The following is a 16,552-nucleotide window of genomic DNA, read 5'->3' as shown; positions in this document are numbered from 1 at the left end:
CACCTGAACATGGTCTGAACATTGACGATTGTTTTAGCGTCGGCCATGTAATCCTCCTCAGCACTCATTGTGCTCTCTTTATCCACCACCACCAGGTTATCAGCATACAAAACACCACACTGTAACAAGCTATCCAAGCTGTCAATCAGACAAGTGCCCAATCAGATTTTGCTCCTGCATCAAAACTTAAAAGATCGATAATCTTGGACACATACCCATGATGTGTCCAACCTGTTAAATAATAGCAAAAACCCTTCATATGGCACAATGTCATATGTGTGGTGAGATAGTTTATTGCATTACATATTACAATCACAGGTAAGGTTACACCAGGGGTCACCAACGTGGTTTCCTACTTTGTTAAATCATTGTTGATACTTATTATGAGAAATCATTAACATGATCAGTGTCTTCACATAGATGAATATCATTAATTATTAATAATAACATAATAAAAGGTACATTGAGCAAATTTGTTATTTCAGATCAAACTGAAAACTGTGTGTATCAAACTGGTAGCCCTTCACATTAATGGTACCTAAGAAGTAGCTCTCAGTTTCAAAAAGGTTGGTGACCCCTGGGTTACACTATATTAAATCTGTTTACCAAGTACCATTTGGTAGTTGTTGTGTAATAGGGGAGAGAATTAGCCAGTGAGTGGGAAGTGGAAAGAACAAAACTGAGGGAGAAAAACAGTTTTTGTGTTCGGGTGAAAATACAGTGCTCTGCAATAGTTTTAGGCATGTTCAAAGAAATGCTGCAAAGAAAGAATGTCTTTAAAAAATAGTGGCATGCCTTTGCTTTCTTATAATTGGGGGTTTTTTTTGTAAGAAAGGTAGTTTGTTACATACAAGGGATTTTGAAAATCAAGAAGAAAATGGACAGTTTAAAGTACAGATCTGAACTGCACTGACATGCTGTGAGGTCATTTTAAGAGAGCGGTGCATTAAAAATGCTCTCAAGCATTAACAAACTGAAGAAAAGACACACTTACTGTTTGTTAAAATGAAGTACAACATTAAATACAAGGTCACAAAGGGAGAAAAATTATACACGACTGTAAAGATCATAAAAATAATACACTCTTACTTGTCAATTGTTCCAACCATGTAGTAGACCATTGGGAAACAGGAAATTGCTTCTAGGAAATGCTCATCAGGCCTGTAGCAAACGGGAAAACAAGTTAATACAAATTATTCACAAACGTGCACAGAAGAAAATGTGAATTTACTTTTACAATACTGGTGACTGATATTAGCTTGGTGCTTCTTCAAAGATGTATACAGCCTTCTCTTTTCAATTAAGTCAAGAAAAAGGGGAAAATACATTTGTTAGATATTCAAGCGATCTTTCAGTACTCAGAAATCATGAATCAAGTTTGGGAGGGGATTGGTGCATGTTTTTATAACTTGGTGGGCACATGGTCCCTAGAGGGATGGGAGTATCCAAGTTTTTACCTTTTGGTAATTTCCAGGTCCCCGTATAGAAAACTGTTTTATTTATATAGCAAAAGAGCCAAAAGAGTTCAGGAGGGCTGAAGCATTTCTAATAGACTTGTATAACAATCTGATGACAAATGTACCATGACCTAGCTTGAATACATGCCACTTGACTACAGAAAACCTCTTGAAGAACTGAAGAGAAAATCTTTCGTTTTTGAGAGTTTTACTGACCATCTGTTTTAACTAAACTCTCTTTACGGGTTATATCATTCAGTTTTCTGTGGGAGTCATTTTCGATGACTCAGATCTCAAGGATATTTAAACAGAATAGAAAATAGAAAAGCTATTTTAAATATAACATAAACAAAAAAATAAGACATGTAGGCATGAATGTGTATTTTCTGTTTTTAGGTATACTTGAAGATATATAGTATATTGTATATGTAAAGTATATGTATGTAAAGTATATGTTTTCTTTTCTTTTTTTGTGTGTGTTTGCAAACACTTGATATTAATTTTGTATTAAATTGAACGAATAATCTAAATCATCCTAAAAATGCCTTCAGTCGAAGTAGCTCACACTGCTTGTGCTAAACATGCCATATATTATTAGGGCAATTGCTTAAAAGGAATATAACCTACTATTTTCCCCTTTTCTCTTGATAGACGCTGTTAGAAAGTGCTGCTGAATGGTTGAGTAAATCAGAGTTTTTCAATGAAATTATACTTAGGGCCAAGCTAGAATATTACAAACATTTTTCATAAAGGCAAAAATTCTAGCGATATCAGCCTGCACATTGTTCTACTTAGAAAAAATGCATTGTTCATGTACAGGATATGCATGATAAATATTTGCTTTGTTTTAAATTAGAGAACTTATGCAACTTAAATGTTGAACGTGCTTGCTCTCTCTATCGTTCTCTTTCTCAGTATATTTTAAGGTGAAGTGTGGTTTAAATATAACATGATGATGTAGAAGTTAATGGTGAGAATGATGATGATAATGATGATAATCCTTCTCCACACAACCACACTAACACACACACACAACACATAAACTTGTTAAAGATCAAATAAACTAAACATCAGATAAACTAAAGCTCAACGGGACCACAGTTAAAGATCAACGGGACCACTGTGGATTGAGAGGACCGTTTCTGGTACCTAGGTGTTCACATCACGCAGGACCTGTCGTGGTCCTGTCACATCAACACCTTGGTAGGAAGACCCGGCAGCGTCTGTACCATTAGAAACGCATTAGGGACTTTAAACTACCCTCTCAGGTGCTAAGGACTTTCTACATCTGCATCATAGAGAGCGTCCTGACGAGTAGAATAATTTTCTGGTTCCGGAACAGCACCCTGCAGGGCAGGCAAGCCCTCCGGACCTGCAGGACATCTACAGCAAGCAATGCCGGACTAGGGCAAGGAAGATAGTGAAAGACCTCAGCGCAACAATGGACTCTTTTCTCCATTGCGTTCAGGAAAGTGCTTCCGCTCCTTCAAGGCAAACACAGAGAATTAAAAGGAGGTTCCTACCGCAGGCCATTCGGAGTTTAAACCAGGAATAAATCTAGCATCTAGTACCTGGACTTCTCTTACTGGACTTACTTACACTGGACTAGCACACCTCAGTGTCACTTCAATATCAGCACATGAACACGTTATACTTATTATACTTTTATACTTAATATTTCTCTTTTTATCTCTTTTCTTTTTTATATAATTTTTCTATTCACATGTTGAACAGTCGTAATAAGCATTTCACCACATGTCGTACTCTGTATGAATGTGTGTGAGACAAATTACACACACACACACAAATATAAACAAACAGTTTTTCATATATAACACAAGTCCAACGTCCCCACAAAACTATCAGATATTCCTGTCCATCTGGGAATATGTGGTCCACACCAAGATAAAAACACACATATACACACACCCACACACACACACACACACACACACACACACAGAATATTCTTCACTGTTCTTAACTCAGTAGGCACATACACATAAACAAATATCTTCACTGACAATTACTCATTATATTTGTTTGCAAATCCCCAGAGCCACACGCCAAAATGTTGTGTAAAGCCTTTCCAGAAGTGTGGACCGTATTATAACAGCAAAAGAGGACTAAATCTGAAATGGGATGTTCAATCACAAGAACACATGGGTGTGATGAATAGGTGTTCACACACTTTTGATCATATTGTGTAAGTGGATGCAGGTGTATGTACAGTGTGTGTGAGTACACACAGGTTGTCAAGAAGCAGCACGATTGGATTCAGTTCTCTTCTGGGTCTGTAATAGGCTCTCAGAGGCACAATGAAATTATACAAGCCATTTCCAGCCGTCTCAGCCGACACAATGATTAGCTTGTTTTTGAAGCCATATGCTTTAGCTTCCTGAAAGCTGACATGCTCACATGCCTGAAATAGTAAAAAAATAAATAAAATAAGAACAAGACATAACATTTCTATAATCAGATAAACTAAGTAAGGACAAGAACAATTATATTCCTCCACATCACATGCTGTTAAAAGGAAAATAATCAATGACAGTGTGGTGTGATGTGCTGTCCATTTTGAAGCAGAGAAAAGAGGGAAAACATATCAGAGCCATTGCACAATTTAGAGATGGAACAAATGGAACCCAAATTATTCCTTTACCAAAGTGATGAAAAGGCCAAAGTATATAGAAAGAATCTGATCATGATCCAAAGCATACAGGCACATCAGTCAAGCAAGGTAGAGAAGGGTAATTGAGAAGGGTAGAGAAGGGTAAAAACTGATAATGTAACTTATGATGGTTGCAGCATAATGAATTAAATTTTCTACAAAAAAAAAAAAAAAAAAACAATAACTGAAAGAATGTGCAGTTTGGAAAAGTCTGGAAAAGCATCAAATATAAAGAATGCAACAGTTGGGTAATGATAGTAGGTCACCAGCTTGATACATTAATTGCAAGTAGTATTTATTGCAAGTAAGACTAGTTGTTTAAATGTTTTTATTTACATAAAAATTGGGTGATTTGACCATAGTTTTCATGTTTTTCTTACATTTAGATGTAAATATTAAGAAATATAACATGTAATTCTGATTTATGTTCTCTGTCGAATAAACTGTAAATTTTGCAAGAAACTTGTTGGTTATGGGGCATATAACATTCAGTATACTTGTTTGACACCACAAGGCCTCAAATGAAAAGGCTTCCTGGTGTACTTAAGCCATGTTACTAATGTCAACAGATACCTTATTGTCACACGGTGATCAAGGGAAGGAAACCTGAAGTACCATAAACGAGATTTAATAGTCTTTATTAGAACAAAAACAAGCCAGGAAGTAACAGTACCGGAAAACGGGTACAGTGGAACCCCGTTGTACGAGCATAATTTGTTCTTGAAAATTGCTCGTAGGTCCATTTGCTCGTACGTTCGAACTGATTTTCCCCATGAGAATGAATGTAAAAGTGATTTAATCCGCTCCGAGATCTCATTCTAACGCTTATTTCTGCACTTAAAAAGTAATTGTAGTCTATTTTAACAAACAAATACACCGCAAATTACCATAATGTAAACATAATTTAACACTTACTGTCAGAGAGCTCCCTGATTCTTCTCCCGTGCGTGCCCCGCCCGCACAGAGCTGCTCGCCGGCTTACTAATCACACACCTGACTATCGTGTACATGTCACGATTCTCCCGTGCTTGTGGTCAGCGACGCGCGTCTCCTACGCGCTCCTTTGGATATTACACAGACTGCTTCTCATCCAGTTCTGGACTAAGTGGACCGCGCTCCCACCGCGCACCACTGGAATACTTCCCAGTTACTGCGAGTACGCGTTTTTGCAAAATAAACTTTGTTTGCTTTGACTTCGGCTTCCGCCTCTGTTTCTCGCATAACACTTACCCATGTTGTAGTGGTTGATTGCGAGGGTGAGACACACATCACGGTCGTAACCTCCTCGGTTTCCATGGTATTTCTATTAACTTTCGTTTTCACAACACAATCACTAATTTACTTGGGAGACATTTTTCAAGATTTCTAGTGAAATAAAAATATAAAACTAAAAAAAGTTTTGCTGCTCTGAACAACAAGAGCGACCGAGTGATACGTCATTAGCTAAGCGACTGATGCAACCCTCCGCCGAAAACGGTGAACTGGCAGTGTGGGTTTGCTCGTGCCTTCGAAATTTGCTCGTGAAACAGGGTAAGATTTTGTGAGCAAGTTTGCTTGTATCGCGTTTGCTCGTACAATAGGTTGCTTGTACACGGGGTTTTACTGTATAGATCTTTGTACGAGTAGTCTAGGAATGATCTCCAGAGTGAACTGTAGAACGGACGGTGAGTGAGTGTGAACAGGGGCTTTAACTAGGGGGAGAGATAATGGGAAACAGGTGAAGGTGGTTAGAGCGTGCTGGGTGCTGCGAGCGTGCTGGGTGCTGAGGGAAGGCGTGGTCGGTGGTTCCCTGACACTTATAAATCACAGGTGGAAGCTTGCATTATACATTACATTTAATTCAGCAATAGTACTGGAGTTTACACCCATTTCAAGGTAGATATTCAGGAATGAGTTTTATCAAAAAGAGAAAACTAACCTGGTCTAGACGCAAGCAGCAGAATGGAGATTTATTGATCAGCAGGTGGCACAGTGTTGGTGAGCTGCCTATGTAGGGTGAATTAGGAGGATAACCCTTTACACACCTGCAGTTATTAAAAACAAGTATGTGACAGTTTTTAAAAACAAGTACATTGAAACTGGCTGTGTAGTAAATGCATGAGTTCAAGGGGCATTAATTCAACATTAAATTCAATTTTAATAGCACCCTCAGTAATTTTATACCCTAAATAAAAGATGGTCATAACTTTTATTTATTCATTGGTTTTAGAAACCATAAGACAGATCTGGATTGGACACATTTACATTTAAGGCATTTGGCACAAGCCACAGTGATTTACAGTTATTTACAATACACATCTGAGCAACTGAGTGTTAAGGTCCATGCTCAAGGACCCAGCAGTAGCAGCAAATATAGCTAGATTTCACATATCTAGTGTGCCTGAAAGGTAACTGGAAAAACCAAGAGAAAACCTCCACTGGTGCTGGGAAAACATGTGAAACTTAATACAAACAGTAACCTGAACTCAGGATGCCCTGGAAAAAGCTACATACTCAGAGACAGAAGGAACATCCTCATCTGAGTGTGCAGTTTCATCTTCTGATTGGTCACTGAGGAGGTCACATGGTAGTAAGGAGGCAGAGTCTGCAATCTCCAGAACAGGAGCAATGCTGCTTCGGCGACCTTCTGGTCCATTCTCTGAGGGTGGTGCCAGTTTGGCTGTGTTTGCAGTAGGGCTAGTGTTTTGAAAATCCATTGCAACAGTTCCTAGATGATACAAAATGGCATGTTTTTCCATTTGATGTGTCACTCTACTGAAAATGAACAGAGAGCTGAAAAGGCTTTAAATTTAAAGTTAAAATGAAACAAAAGTCAGATAAAAATGTTTTTCTTTCTTTAGCTTGTTTCCTAATATAATTGCATCCAAATTTTACATTTAATTTTCTGAATTTTTTTTTATTTACAAAAATCTTTAAACAAGAATTTCTAATCCCTGTTTGCCTCCATTCTTTATTGTTATGATATTGTTATGAAATCCATCATAGAAAAGGTCCCAGAAAGACCGGAACAATTTTTGATTACAATCTCAATTCTCATATCTTTTTTGTACCAATATGCCACTTTTTACATCATTCAGGTTCATGCAAAAATTATATATATATTATTGTGGATAATACCCATGCTGGCAATGATGCTGTGGACAGGAAGCTCAGACGGGCTGTTCAGAATGTTGCTGTGTCTCTGATTCTTCTTGTGATGTGTTTCCTGTCTGACAGTAAATGCAGAATTCTCCTCCTTAGTGATGTTGATGTAGTAGCAGGTGTCTCCAGCAGCCATGAGATGACGGGGACCAGGGTTCAGCAGGATGCTTTTATTGTCCTCTCTTTTAATCCCTATCAAGCACACACCATACCTACAAAGACACTCAGATTTGTTTAATGGTCAACAGTCACTTGACCATGTGCCAGTGTATGTGCCTAGTTATTTTTCTTATATCTGGAATGTTGTGGGTTTTGTGGTAAGATCTATGTGTGTCTGTACTCACTTTTTATGTGAATGGAAAGCAGCATAGGTAAAACTCTTGTTCTCAAACTCTCTGAAGAACATGCTGTCACTGAGTCGAATGTGATAGACTTCATTTCCAGAACAGCGACCGTACATTCTCTGCCACTCCTCAGGTGACTGCTGACCTTCCCTATAGACATTATTAACAGGTTATTACAATGAAGTTTGCATGCTTATAAATCGGTAGTAAAGAATTTTAAAACAATGTAATAATTATTTATTGAAAAGTAATATATAGTTTAAAGGAGTACATCTAGTCATTCATGCAGTTTTAGAAACAATCATATCAACAAGACAATGCATAAATCAAGCTAATCAACAACCACCCTTTAAGTCACTAAGATTACATTCTTCCCTATTTCACATTTTACAAAATCATTAACTGATGCATTTGAACTGTATCTTCATTGTATAATACATTGCTATGGTGCCACATGATTGGGTAATTGGTTATTCTTATAAATGCACAGGTGTACAGGTGTAAAAAAGAAAAGGGTTTCTTACTGTCCACGGGATGTGTGGACAAGCAAAGTGACGAGCGTGGACGTGGCCGGACACAGGCAGTTCAGGGCTAATAACGCATACTTAAACTCCTCCTCACACACCACGTGGTCTACAGCATGAAACACATCCCTCTACTTAGAGACAAAATGGTAGACAATTATGGAAAATTTTTCTAATTCAAATTGCATTACTGTCTTCATGACGCCCGGTCAATGTACACTAACAACATGGGAGTGATAATTTTTCACACACAGTTTGATAGGAAGTACAGTTGGTGCTTATTGTTAAAACATTTATTAGAATAAACAAACTAAAGTACATTGTCTAAAGTACATGTATAAAGTATTATAACTCACTAATTCAATGTCACAAATTCAATTGCTCCTGTTTGCATTTACATACATAATCAAAGACAAAGTGGTAGGTTTTGCTTTTTGGGTCTTTAGTTAAATTTGCTACATTATATTGCATGGAAAGCTTAATCATTTCGAGCATAGACTCTAAAGATAGTGACAAGGAGTTAATCAATTGGAAATTGCAAAGACGTGAGCAAGGAAGCATTTAAATTAGCATTGAATTACAATACTTACCTGCAAATTTGACATGGAACTTGTTTTCAGGTTTAAGGATCTGGACATAGAGGGGGCAGTTTGGGGCAAAATCCTTTACTGCCCAGGCTCTTAGTATAGTTTGATGATCCTGATAATGTAAATTAACCACATACATGCAGGGTTAGCGTTTTACTACTGTTCTGGACAAATCTAAAAAATCCTATTTAAAACATTTTGCTTTATTTCTCTTGCTCTGCCATATATAAAAATACTGTAATACTATATAATATGTATTGACTTCAAACACACATGGCTAACTCCTAATACTGACTCGATTATTACATTATGCTTAATCATCACTGCAACATTCAGCCAAAAATAAGTTTTTTTACTTATCAAAATAAGCTTCTTAATAGATATAATTATAATTGATAGCTATAATTTCTTTTAGTGAGTTTTACAATGAATGCTGTAATGAAACATAGTCAGTTTTTTCAAGGGTCTTTTCATTGCTATTGTTATTAATACAAGTGAATTGAACAATAAGTATAAGCAATATCAAATTGATAAATAATTCATTAACAATATGGCATATAAATTAGGACTGCAACAACTAATCGATAAAATATCGATATAAAATAATCGATAATGAAATACATTTTCAACGAATGCTGTTATCAATTATTTGGGCTGCTCAAGTTATGGGTTAGCATGACAGTAACATAACACAGCTGCATGCGAAAATGATGGACAGTACAGGGTCAACCGGCAGCATGAAAAATGTGCATCCCAAGTCATCCAAGGCATGGGAGCATTTTATTTTAAATGCAACAAATAAAACTGTACCTGGTAGTTATGTAAAGAGGAGTTTGTGTAGCATGGAAGTACCACAGTGATGCACGAGCACACAAAAAGAAAGCACACTGGTGTCACACATAAAGAAGAAACATCAGCACGGTAAGCAAAAAACTGTATAATTCTCATCATGTAAAAATGGTATAGTTTAATGAAGTGCTTTTGTGTAAACTGTTTGGGTTTTATATAGTTATAATAAGCAAAACATCTCATTTAATAAGTATATTTTTATCCGATTTATAAAAAAAAGTTGGATTAATCGATTAAAAAAAAATTATTATTAAATTATTAATTACAGCCCTAATATATATATATATATATATATATATATATATATATATATATATATATATATATATATATATATATATATATATATATATATATAATGTTTATATAATTTTTAAAATAAATATCTGTCTCAAATTAATCAAGACATGACCGCTTGAGCACTGATTTGTTCTTACTGCAGCCATTCGATCTGCTTCATTCCTGCTGCTCAGGATAAAGCAGGCCTCCGCATCATCCATCCTACCACAGAAAACAGGAAAAGCACACGTCAAACACAACAAAACAATCACAGGCATATAAACACAGAAGGCCACAGAAAATCACCTACTCAGGGTTAGAAATGACACATCAAGGGGGCAAAATTGCAGTCACCATCTCTGAATCAGTGACAAACTCACAATGTACAGGTGGACAAACACACACACACATATACACAAACACGCACACTGAAATGTCTATTATACAGAATGGCCTCGGATGCTAAAAACTCTTCACTGTTATTAACATTTCATGGCTCTAAAAACTCAACACCATGGAAACAGAAGAACGAGAGAAAGAACAAATATAGGTATGAGAAATGGAGAGTGGAAATTGGAGAGAGGAAACGCAGAAACAGGGGATAAAGAACCAGACAGTTGAGCATTAACTTAAAAAAGGTTGCAAGCAGAACCCATGTAGGAAAGTGTAGAATATTAAAAAAAACCCTGAAAAGGTCATTTATAGAACCTGTCTTTTTCAGCCTAGGAACATAATGGCATGTTACGTGGTACTGTAATTAGCTAATGCAGCTGTCACTCACTTGGCTCGAAGGAGGTCCTGGTTTTTTAGGGCGGAACCTTGCAAGTATATGACTCTCTGAGACCAAATTGGAATCTGCAGAACTCTTCTAACTTGGCTGTCAGCCTCACATGGACAAAGGATCACCACATAATAATCCTACACACACAGAATCATGGAATATAAATCTCTGGTGTACCAGATTTAAAACCAGACAATCAGCCAAGTTGGCAAAGGAAAACAACAGCAGTTAATAATAGAAACATTTGAAGGTATGAAGGAAGGAAAAAAGTGCAAAGAAACCGGAGAGCAGTAATATAGAGGCCAAACTACATGATGCAAAACACTCATCTACACTAAGAATAGGAAGTCCAGATTGGAAAGAAATACAGAATGAGCCACAAACTTTCTGGAACCAAGATTAACATTTACCAAAGTGTGGGTGAAAAAAATAATCTGCTCATGGTTCCATCCAGATGATGCCTTTTCAAGGAAGGCCTTGCAAATATCAACAAGACAATGCTAAACACCTGATACAACAATATGGTTTCATAGAAGAAGAGTCTGAGTGTCCAGACCTTTTACATTTAAAAACATTTGGTACATCATGAAATGAAAAATATTGCAAAGAAGACCCAAGACTCTTGTTCAGCTAAAACCCTGTGTCAGATACAAATGAAACAACAATTTGGGCCTGCCCCTACATTTTTGAGACTTGTTGCAGCCATCAAGTTCAAAATTATCTTTTTTTTTTCTTTAAAATTAAACATTTCGTCCCATTAAACATATGAGTTTATAAGATTTGCAAATCACTGCAAGAGAGAGTTGAGAGAGAAACAAATGCATTTTTTTATGTCTTCTTAAAAATATGTATTGATGTAGCATGATTTTATTACAAAACCACAAAAATGTATTCCACAGCAGTAGCGAGTTTTAATTAAGAAGAAACTTTCTTACCTGCGTGTGTGGGTGGGCGTAGAATTCATGGAGAAAGTCCATGAGCAGATCGATTTTAAGGGAGCTGACACAGAGCACAGCATGTTTCTCTGTCTGTGCTCGATGTCTGCTGTAATTTCCACCAGACTTCTGCCTCTCCATCCATAGATAAATCAGTTCTTCAAACTGCAACGGGCAAAAAGGTGTGATAAGGCGAAATATAACAGGCACATTTTTTAACCGGAAAATGTTGATGAAAAGCAATAAATATATCTAACATTAGGCATAAAACACTCACAATGACAATACATTGTAGCTTCTGCAACACTGGTGGTAATACCTTAATGTAATTATGCTTAGGTAAATAATTATTATTTAAAATAAACTAAGAGAGACAGAGGAAGATGAGATGTATAACATTTAAAAAGTGAAAGTGGCAGAAAGGATTTAAGTTTTATATATCAGTTTATTTCTCATAGTAGTGGTGTATGTATTTCTATATGTGTGTGTGTGTGTGTGTGTGTGTGTGTGTGTGTGTGTGTGTGTGTGTGTGTGTGTGTGTGTGTGTGTGTGTGTGTGTGCGCGGTTGTGTGTGCATCTCCTGACCTGTAGGGGAAGCACCACCAGTGCCACACAGATCATTACCACCACAAGTAGCTGTGAAGGCCAAATCTGAGGTGTCACATCACCAAAACCCACCGTGGAAAAAGTGACAATGCAAAAATAAAGAGAGTTAAATAGAGAGAGACGGTTTCTCCCAGCGCGCTCCAAATGCTGTATCCCACACGTGCTGAAAAAGACACACGTACATTTGGCCACTGAACTGAAACGTTTCATTTAATTACCATAAAATTCCAAACAAAACATGCAGCAAAAGACAGGAAAAAACTAACAACATATTTGAGTTTCTGATCATTAACAATATAAATCTTTATGAAAATAGACAATTTTTCCTATTCTTCAAATTACATGTGTCTCCACATTTCAGTATAGCACTTTAATAACAATGGTACTCTATGTTCAAAGCGGCCTGGACATAAACTTTGAAAATAATTTTTCTTAATAATACAAAATATTCAAGCAAATAAACAAGAATTCATTTTAAATTATTTTTTGAATAAGTCTTTAGGCCGGGTTGCCATAGCCGTGGTCATGAACTGTGTAAACTAAGCTCCTTGCTTAATTTGATCTGGGACCTTAACTGGTCCCAGGTAATTAATGGGCGAAAATTTCAAGTCTCCTAAGATGACACAGAAATAATGGTATATACATATAAGATGCTAAACTCATGGGCACACCTTATAAACTACCACGCCACAGTATTGTACCATTTTAACCCAAACAGAACCTAAAGGGTTTACATGGGTTTCTTTCAGTGTTTTTGTGTTGCTACAGTTTATTGATACAGAAAGAAATACACACTAACCCAGTGAATACAAGGCAGAGCAGCGTGCAGATAAGAATCAAAACCTGGTTAAACATGGCAGAGTGGGTCCTCTGGATGGCTCGGTGTAAATCATTCTGAAATCCAAACGTTATTAAAAAAATATCATGTAATGTGAAAATCGCTGTAAATAAGAGTTTCTAAAACTTGCAAATCATTCTTAATAATCTAAACTCAATGTAACCAGCAAACACTGAACCCCTGAAAAGCTTTGGATGCAAAACAATTTGGATGTAACACTTTAACTTGATATAACTTGAGATAGCTAAATAATATAATATAAGTATAATGTTAACTGTTTTTTGCAAGCTGATTTTGTGTAGTCGATCTACAGTGAGACTCCTTATTGAGATATCCTTATTGAGACAGATCTGTCAGCTGGCCTGCCTAACTCCCACCTCTCTGAGTAGAAGTGGATGCAACCCAGAATGCAATCTTTCACACAGCAAGCACTTGTCACAGTTCAGTTCACAGTGACACAGTGGGCAGTTCACAGTAACACAGTGGGCAGTATTAGTCAAACTTTCTCTGGGAGCAGCTAGAAATGGGATTCAAAAAGGGGCACCCTATGGACCTTTCATATAAAATTATATGAATAATATTATTATAAGGATAAAATTATATTCTGCCTGCTTTCGTTACTGTCTGCAGGCATTGTGATAAGAATCAGCCTGAGAAGTTATGTTGTGTTTTGTGGAACCAATCAGTACATAAAATAGAATATATATAAATATTAAAAAATTACCCATGAAGAGTGTTTGTTAATGATAAAGGGTTAAAAAGACACCTATTTTACTTATAGGAATATCAACATTATCCCCATTATTATTTTCAATGCATACAAATGAATTAAAAAAATTCTGAATGGAATTTTTTGTGTAAATGTAAGTAAGCAGATTTACATACCATGTTTGGTGGATGCCTTTATCAATAGCAACTTACAATTATCTGTGCGGTTGGGGGTTAAGGGCCTTGCTCAAGAACCAGCTTGGTGGTGCTTGGATTTGAACTCATGACTTTCCAATCACATAAAATTGTAATACCACTTTAGAACTGATGCCAGTTGAGTCTAGTTGGATAAAACTAAGAAATTTAGTTACAAGTAGTTACAAATGTGAAGCATGTGTGTCAGGGAACCGCCTGCCACACCTTCACTCGAGCCTCCACACGCCGCAGCATCTCACCATCATACTAAGTAGCTGCACCTGGCACTCATCATCTCACACACTACTTAAGGCACACCTTCCCAGACAATCCCCCTCTATTCTACAGATTATATTGAGCATTTTCCTGGACTCTCAACGAGTGGATCTTACTCCACGTTGGACTTTCTCTTCCCCACGGATCAGCCGAGTTCTGTTGGACCTTCCCGTCCAAAGGACTACATCGGTTCGCTCGGATCCGGTCTCACTCCCTCCTGAACAATCGTAATTATATACACACTCACGTGACTGTGTATACTTTCTGTGTTTTGTAAAAATTGAACCCGCTTCTTAAATACCTTCAGTTTCGTGGCTAAGTTCTTCCAGCCCAACAATGTGTTTAATCAGCAGTTTTAAATATTTTAGATAAAACAAAAAATAATACATATCCATCTCAGTTTTGTTATGAATATAGATTATTTTTAAATGGTTGATGTAGAGACGGCCTCTTATTTAGAAATGTAAACATTTTAGTATGTTAATATATTTTAGAAATGATTTACAAGCATCTTGTAGTGTATTAAGTTATTCAAGATGATTGTGGTGTATAAACGTATGCATTAAAAATAAAGCAAAATTGTTTACAGTGGTGTCACGGACATAGAGGCTGCTAAAATATGATATATTTAAAGTAACATTAAAATCACTGCTTATCATAGAGGATTCTTCATGTTTAAATATACAGCATGTACATTGTGAGTTTTCCATGGTGTGTGTTGTTTTTTGTTTTTTTTATTATTACAGGTTGTTGTATTCCCTTTGTTTATACTGTAGTGTAAAGACAAATTTGTGGACAATAAAAGTAACTGATATATATCTCGCATAGTTTTAGAGTTCATATATATTCATAAAAATATGGATTACATGGTTTTAAATGAAACATATTCAATGGCCTGCTAGTCATCTCTAGTCATCTCTAAAACACAGTAAGATTCCGTGTATGTTTGGACATTATCTGGAAGCATTTTTTTAAAGGGATTTTTGTATCTTGAAGCATACTTCTTGCTGTGTGTGACTCTGTGTCATACATGCTGAAGAGACTTTAATCTGAAGGAATTTTATATTAAATCCTATTCAGACGATTCAGACACATACCTCACACATATGGATTTTATTGAATGCACGTTAGTGGTTAAAATGAATCAAAGAGAAATCTTTGGGGAAAAAACTTTGCTCCCATGTAATTTCTGCTTCTGATTTACAGCTAAATTAAGATGAGATAATACTGTGATGCAGGTTCTTCCTTTTATGATGCACACTCTGTAGTCCTTTCATGGCCTGAATATATAACATTTTTAATTCAATTGATGTTATTTGTATAACGCTTTTAACAATAAACATTGTCTCAAAGCAGATTTGCACAGATAATGTGGTAATAAAGAATGAAAAAGATGTTCTTTATAAGTGTAAGTTCGTCTCTGATGAGCAAGCCAGTGGCGACTGTAGCAAGGAAAAACTCCCAGAGATGTCATAAGGAAGAAACCTTGAGAGGAACCAGACTCAAAAGGAAACCCATCCTCATCTGGGTTGCACCGAATGTCCATTTATTACAGATAAACAATGTTGAGGTGTGCAGTGATGGTATATATGGTATTTAAAGTTACTAAATCTCAACTATGCTACACTGCAGAAACTATTTAATTAAATAATTTCAGTTACAATTACTACCAGCCCAGCCTTTTCTTTATAATTGATTTAAGTCACAATTAACCACAATGCATATTTAGCAAAAACATTTTGTAAAAATTTAGCATTTGAGGCACACAGTCTTGATTGTAAATGAAAATGTCTGCAAGAAGTTTTGATGGAATATATTTTGTTTCAAAGCAAGAACAAGCATATTTAAATAGCAAAAATAGCCTTGAACAAATTCCCAGGTAAAAGATTCAATTAAATCATTCACCACATTGATTTAGTATATAATCCGTGCCCTATTTAATTCTGTTTCCACAAATGCTGCCTGTAAGAAAATAGAAATTGATCTGATGGAACCTCTACACAATGTTGCAGGTGACTGCCAGTTAACATTCACTGTTTGCTGTGACATTTATTGTTTTTTATAGTAGATAGTCAGGGTAATATAAAAAAAAGGTTATGTCTACTATCTACAAGCGTTTTTGTACTAACACCGTTCAAGAATTTCCTACAAATAGCCAACACTGAAAGTAGAATCCATTGTGTACAAGCTATTTGGGAGTAAGCGAGTTTCTAAACACATACCTACCAACTCCACATGCTGTGATCAACATATCTCCTGCTGAACATTTGCCTGGGCACCCCAATTAACACAACGCCACATATATGACTTCTTCCATTTCATGTATTTCCTCAACAAACAAAGGTACCTTGTAGCAAACAA

General features: G+C 36.3%; 1 protein-coding gene and 1 long non-coding RNA gene across 6 annotated transcripts in view; one reads left to right on the top strand and one right to left on the bottom strand.

Moving 5' to 3' along the window:
• LOC310738697 overlaps positions 1-16,552 on the top strand; it is a 159,053-nt gene that overhangs the window by 104,420 nt on the left and 38,081 nt on the right. The window lies entirely within an intron of this gene.
• Positions 1-16,552, bottom strand: part of kcnt1a (potassium sodium-activated channel subfamily T member 1a) — a 39,870-nt gene that overhangs the window by 9,303 nt on the left and 14,015 nt on the right. For all 5 annotated transcript variants that reach the window (XM_083563887.1, XM_083563890.1, XM_083563888.1 and 2 more), the window contains exons 10-23: positions 12,974-13,068; positions 12,154-12,337; positions 11,569-11,733; positions 10,634-10,770; positions 10,011-10,074; positions 8,728-8,836; positions 8,138-8,246; positions 7,614-7,763; positions 7,246-7,481; positions 6,622-6,835; positions 6,047-6,152; positions 3,707-3,879; positions 1,090-1,161; positions 4-138 (exon numbers count right to left, since the gene is read on the bottom strand). In XM_083563887.1, the coding sequence (XP_083420013.1) occupies positions 4-138; positions 1,090-1,161; positions 3,707-3,879; positions 6,047-6,152; positions 6,622-6,835; positions 7,246-7,481; positions 7,614-7,763; positions 8,138-8,246; positions 8,728-8,836; positions 10,011-10,074; positions 10,634-10,770; positions 11,569-11,733; positions 12,154-12,337; positions 12,974-13,068 (1,949 nt within the window). The remainder of the gene's footprint in view (positions 1-3; positions 139-1,089; positions 1,162-3,706; positions 3,880-6,046; positions 6,153-6,621; positions 6,836-7,245; positions 7,482-7,613; positions 7,764-8,137; positions 8,247-8,727; positions 8,837-10,010; positions 10,075-10,633; positions 10,771-11,568; positions 11,734-12,153; positions 12,338-12,973; positions 13,069-16,552) is intronic.

This window comes from Silurus aristotelis (genome assembly GCF_946808225.1).
Source record: "Silurus aristotelis genome assembly, chromosome: 16".
In the NCBI taxonomy this organism is placed as follows: Eukaryota; Metazoa; Chordata; class Actinopteri; order Siluriformes; family Siluridae; genus Silurus; species Silurus aristotelis.
This window is presented reverse-complemented; position numbering and strand designations above follow the sequence as displayed.